General features: G+C 36.1%; 1 protein-coding gene across 1 annotated transcript in view; it reads left to right on the forward strand.

Moving 5' to 3' along the window:
• The window catches only part of LOC149807740 (P-selectin-like), a 32,861-nt gene extending 26,375 nt beyond the window's left edge, over positions 1 to 6,486 (forward strand). Inside the window, exons 6-7 of the mRNA XM_089969970.1 lie at positions 413 to 601; positions 2,060 to 6,486. Of these exons, the coding sequence (XP_089826096.1) occupies positions 413 to 601; positions 2,060 to 2,139 (269 nt within the window). The 3' untranslated portion in view covers positions 2,140 to 6,486. The remainder of the gene's footprint in view (positions 1 to 412; positions 602 to 2,059) is intronic.
• The last annotated feature ends 296 nt before the right edge of the window (positions 6,487 to 6,782 follow it).

The following is a 6,782-nucleotide window of genomic DNA, read 5'->3' on the forward strand; positions in this document are numbered from 1 at the left end:
TAGATTATGAAACCACATTCAGATGGGGGTGGTCATTTTGTTTTGCCAATTAATTATTTGTTTTTGTTTTGTAGCCAGCCAAGCTTACATACGAGACCAAGAGTGACTAATAGCAATGAAAAAATTAACATATCCCATGGAACGGATGGGGGGGGGGACGAACTTTGGCCCGGGATCAGTAGATTTTCGCCCCGATAAAAGGTCGGTGGACACACCTTATAAACCCCTGCTGCTCGTGTGCATGCTTTAACATTTCTAACGTTTGAGCTTCTTTACGTTTTTTCAACTTAAAGGTTTGACGAAGGTAAATTAAAGGCTCCAACCAGTCGTTAATGCAGTCAAATATTCTGTTTTAATTCCGCATAGAATGTGTATTGTACGATATATTAGTAATTTTGGAATCTTATTTCAGTGATATTTTGCCAAGGGCTTATACGGCCAAATAATAGCATACTCTCCATAGATGCAGGTATTGAAGGCAACTGGACATATAATACAACCGCTACTATTGCGTGCGACCAAGGTTATACTCTGATCGGAAACAAAACGGTTGGTTGTGCCCATTCCAGTCAGTGGAATGGGTCTATCGGCTACTGTGTAGGTACGTATGTTGTATTGTTTGACAGCGTATTGCATGCATACTATAATATTGGTGCTGCTATTGTAAACCACTAAATAGGGATCAGGATATATCGTTTGTTTTTACAAATGTTTATACTTCGTTCTAACCATATCTACTTACTTATTATCTATGCTTGATATCATGGTGATTGTAGTTTAATTATGACAAGAAAGCCGAGCGAAAAGCAGAACCGCATAATAGTTTTTTTAAGTCCATTGCTATCTGACGCTTTGCTTAATTTAAAGTCTCACACAACATATATTCGTCGTGGGAAATATATGGAATTAACTATATTCGTAAACAAATGCTATAATTGTGCCTTTCCTTTTTAAACTGGACTCCTTCGTATCTGTACCACAGTCGAAATGCCCGAAATGTTAATATTCTTGCACAAATCGATATGCATACCAATCCTGTACAATCAAAAGGGATTTAACTGTTACAAACAGTCATTCTTATTAGAGTCAAAAGTTTCAACACACGCTTAAAGACACAATAGTGCAGCTGAGGCTGTATTTTTATGATTGTATTGTGACATTTATGTAAACTAATTGATTAAATATTATGTAACAGAAAAATTTTGATTAATATGAAGCACTTAGAGTTTCTCATTATGAAATACGAGTGCTCAGATATCTTCATAATTAGCATTAACAAATACGTCGTCTCCATCTTCATCCGCGCCCGGCAATGATCGGCAGATCCGGGGAAGAATGATTGTAAGCTAAATTTGCATATTTATATGCTATATATTGTGTACACCGAAGCCGATGACGTGCAAAACAACCACGCTACAAACCCCGAAACATGTCAACAACGGTGAGTACGATATTCTTCTGTTTCTGATTCCTCTCTTATTTACTTTATATTTTGAGAGGAAGCATTGAAATTTATTTAGTAGTAATTTTCATACTTATCATTAAATAAAGTTATTGTTACTCAATTTGTTATTGTCTTCCAGAACATTCCATTTAATACCAAATTAATTAGAAATCATGTGAGCCCAAAATCTCCTAACAGGAAACCCATGACCTGAACTCAGATCCCATGAATTTCGACAACAATATTAAATTTTCACCATGAAGGTTCTAAGGAAACAAAAACATATTTACTCAAATGAAATTGCCTCATCCGAAAACCACATTTCCAGTGGACACAATTAGCTTTTTAATATACTGTTCACTCAATGACCCATGCATAATAGTACTTGAAGCTGTCCATCTTAACGTAAACTGTTGTGATGGAACTCGCAATACTCATATCAAAATAACAACTTTGTTCAATTTGAATCCCATATATTGATCCATGTTTATTTTAAAGTAGAATCTGGTGAACGAACATGAACAACATTTGAATAAGTGCATATTTATGTTATTGGTGTTATTTATATTCTTTTATATTTTATGAATATCATATTAAATCAAAATAATTCTTCAGTATTTTCAAGTTCTCAACATGGATTGGGCTCTCCTTGCCATAGCCAGTGTGTATTGATGGGATACTCTAGTCGTAGATGATGCGGTTGTTATGATGAGTGACAATAGACATGCTTCCTGTAGGCAGTTCGTACTACGACAGCGTGATAAGGTTTGCTCTGGGGAACTACCTGTAACTCTCTCATGTTGTGCCAAGCAGATACGTGACAAATATCCTAATGCTTTGTGACATTACCCTGGATTCTCCCCATCTAGGCTCGCATGCCAATTTACACTTTTGTGTTTAAAAATTTGTATATAAATGAATACAAGTGACATTTCTTTGTTCCGTTGTAACTGCACATAACATTACCTCTTTATTGCATCATACAATAACGCTTTCTTTCAGATTGTATAAAACACTAGTCTATTTCTGCCCTATAAACAATGTGAGAAACAAGGTAAGAAAAAAATCAATATATAAAGCTTTCAGTAATTGCCGATACTATGTAACACTTTGTTTTGAACTGCTGGACAGATATAATGTCCAGAATAATCTGCCGTAGCAGACACAATTTAATCCTGTATGTAGCTAATGTCAAAATCAAAATATCTTGAAAAAACTAAGGTTGATGGCAGTTCCTGAGGCGCCAGGTTTCTACTAATTCACCTGAGATCACGCCCCTTGCCTTCCCTTGTCCATCTCATACCCAGGTCGCCCTCACGTAGAGAGATATTTCAGTTATGTATAAGTTACCAAATATGGAATGTTTTATTCTTCTTGCAGACAATCTGCCAGTTTTATTGTTATTGCATTGATGATACCTGTTTGAAAGAGAATAATATCTGTTTTACGTTTGTCACAAATATCCTTGTGTCGACTCATAATGATTTTTCAATCAATATTAGAGCAATGCTTATTCAATATTTCACATTACACAGACATTTCAAGTAGATTGCTTCCAACAGACTACATACCAACAAGCCTTTGTGATGTATAAACATGTAAGAAATACGTATTAACATAATTCAGAAGATACAAATTATCAAATGTAACTTGTTTTTAATACAAGAAATATTACATCAGTATACATTTGAAAACGTTTACATGTATCTGTTCAAAATACAAGGAAAGAATTCTCTCCAAATACTGTTCATAGCTAGTGGCAGTCTTTCATAAAAGCTAAAAATGGTTTGTGATGTCTTTGGACCATTGTAACCATTGGAAAAAAAGGAAGATAAAATGAAGCAGAGATTGCGTGAACATTAGCCATGACGACATAAATAGTCTTCCAAGTGCAACGACTTTTTCAAAGGAATAAATGCCATTCTATACAGCTACTGGTTTGCTCAGCTAACCAATACGCTGCAATTGCCGACAAATATGATCATAAAGGAGTCAACGAAAAAATCAGTTGCTTCTTTTCGACAGTTCTGATCGTCTGGTGATGCTTATCTGGGCAAGTTCATAGTTCATAAAGCAAATGCATACATCACTGAATTAGTAATTCCTCCTTGTAGAGGCTGAATATTTTTTCCAATAACAGATTCCCAACATTTTATTCTAATTTAAGCTGATCTGGTATATAGCCACGTGAGTCTCAATAACTTCGTCAGGCACATTCAATATGAAATGCAGTATATATGAGGTAACTTAGATGTGCGTCCGAATAATATCCTGAAGTTGCAAAAACCATTTAGTGCAGTATATATCATGCAACATACTTAAATCTATATTTTAAAGTTACAGTTAAATTACTCACTCCTCTCTATCAATCTCAGACTTTCGACATCAACATCTAAATTATTCAACAGCATCAGGACTAATTATATGTATGTTTTCAAATGGAATAATAGCGGGCCACTCAAATAAATATCTTAAGTCCATGACCTCACTCTTCCAAAACTTTCAGCTGTTGACATGTTCAGTTTCAAGTAAATATGTTTAGGACAAGCATGTTCATATATGATCGTTTGCTAGCCCATGGGTTGCTTGGTATTGTAAAAAATATATTCAGTACTATTTGTTCTCTCAAGCTGAAGAATTCAAAAGCTAACCGCATTTCTCTTAAATATCCCAAGGCAGCTGACACAGGTTTTACACTGTACATTAAGTAATACAAGTACATACAATAATGTATATGTATAATTAACATCCATTCATTCAGAGAACAGACCATCTATGAAAACGGTAATAACAATAACGACTGTCACGGAATTGTGTAGGAGTTATATCAATATGTATATGTTGTCAAAAATGTACTCGGGTTTCGTTGCCGCGTACAGCGACACCCGAGGGTGGTATATTTTTTCGGCTTAGTTATTTCGAAATCCTGAGCGAAACTCAGACCATGCTGCACGAACAAATTGCCTTCAGCGGGGAAACTAAGTGTACCTAGCTGCGCGTATCTGTCACAGCTAGTGTACATATAGTGCAAATTCTCGATAAACAAATCACATTACGCCAAGTCTTGTCAGGACGCTTACCCCTTTACAGGAGCAAATCTCCAGCTGTAGAGCTGCCTAAATGCCATGCCTTGTATATGGCTTGATGTGGAGTCACCAGCTGTAGAGCTGCTTTATACATGCCTGCCATGCCTTGTACATCGTTTGATGTGGAGTTACAGAACTTTGTGTGGGTTCCTGTGACGTATACGCTGTGTTTTGGTGGCGTTGGGTCGGAAGAGTGGACTGGTTTTCTCGGTGCGAGGGACCAGGGCTTCGCGACCAACGGGTCTGTGATGTGAGGGATCCTTCAGCAGACTGAGAGGAGCGGACCATGCGTGGGTGCTTCTCTGGCCATTTATTGGAGCGCGTGGAACCGTAGTTTGACATCTTGGTCGTCAAATGGGCGCCACGAAAGTTGTAGTGTTCCATGTTATTTCCACAATTGCATTTATGTCATTCATTCCTATTGTTATGCCGTTATATGAACGATCGATAGGTTCATAATGTCATTCATCCCTATCGCTATGTCGTTATATGAACATCGATATGTTCATAATTCCATTCATTCCTATCGATATATCGTTATATGAACGATCGATAGGTTCATAATGTCAATCATTCCTAATAGGTAATTATATGAACGAACGATAGGTTCATCATTTCATCATTTCATTCATTCATATTCCTATTTCAATATCGGTTTACGATCGATAGGTCCATAATTACACGTATTGTTATATAGTTATATGAACGATCGATGGGTTCTTAATTACACGTATTGCTATATCTTTATGTGAACGATTGATAGGCTAATAATTTCATTCATTCATATAGTTATATGAACAATCGATAGGTTTATAATGTTATTAATTTCTATTGCTGTTGTTGTAGGGTTTAACGCCATTTTTCAGCACGCGATAGGCTATACATGGCGGCCAGTATTAATGGTGGAGGAAGAAACCTGGAAATCCCCGGAAAGAACCACCGACCCTCGAGAAGCTACTGGCAAGCTTTCTCACATATCCACATTGGCCGAATCCGAGACTCGAACCCACGCAGACAGAGGTGAGATGGCAGTGATCCGTAACGGTGAGCGCTTTAGACCACTCGGCCACTTGGGGCCCAATTTCTATTGCAATACCGTTGTGTGAACGATCGATAGGTTTATAATGTTATTCATTCCTATTGCAATGCCGTTGTGTGAACGATCGATAGGTTTATAATGTTATTCATTCCTATTGCAATGCCGTTGTGTGAACGATCGATAGGTTTATAATGTTATTCATTCCTATTGCAATGCCGTTGTGTGAACGATCGATAGGTTTATAATGTTATTCATTCCTATTGCAATGCCGTTGTGTGAACGATCGATAGGTTTATAATGTCATTCATTCCTATTGCAATGCCGTAGTGTGAACGATTGATAGGTTCATCGTTTCATTCATTCCTATTTCAATATCTGGTTACGATCGATAGGTTCGTAATTTGCACTGCTTTTCAATATCGTTTTATGAACGATAGGTTCGTAATTTGTACTGCTTTTCTAAATCGTTATTTGAACGATACATACTTACATTCTTTTCTAAATCGTTATTTGAACGATTCATAATTACATTCTTTTCAAATAGTTATTTTGAACGATACATTCATAATTACATTCTTTTCTAAATCGTTATCTGAATGAAACATTCAAGACTTTTTATATTGAGGTGTAGGTCACTTTTGTGTTGTTGATCGGTGATTGGAATTCACGTTTATTTTGAAATTCTAATTGTTAAATACATGTATTAAGAGTTTTTCCTCGTCGAGTTAATTGTTGATAGTACCATGTTAGGAACTTTATAATTTTCCTTATCTTTTTGTTTATAATGGTGTCAGATTTGTTTATATTTAAATTGAGTTTATAAATAAACATCTGGTAAACGCAGTTGCTTTTGGTGTCTTCTCTAATCCAGTCCCAACCCGGCTTCATCCCGTGACAACGACAGTAAAAAAAATAAACATTCGCAATGACATTCATTTATATATTTGTTGCAAAAGATTACTGAATTGTAAGAAGCTATTTAAAATTTGCATTTAATTATAATAGTAAATTGTCACCTAAATTGATTCTAGCAGTTCCTATCACCTCTAACCAGCGACACGTGGTTCACTGTAAACATGCAGAAAATCTTCATTACATATGTACAATTAATATCAGTCATATTAACAAAGCAGATTGTACCAGCTTCTTAGGGTGGTTGGGTTATATTTTGTTCTTTTTAATTATTGTCGTATGTGAGCTGAGGTGATAGATG

Source organism: Sinohyriopsis cumingii, chromosome 1, assembly GCF_028554795.1.
Source record: "Sinohyriopsis cumingii isolate HCF-2022 chromosome 1, ASM2855479v2, whole genome shotgun sequence".
Classification (NCBI taxonomy): Eukaryota; Metazoa; Mollusca; class Bivalvia; order Unionida; family Unionidae; genus Sinohyriopsis; species Sinohyriopsis cumingii.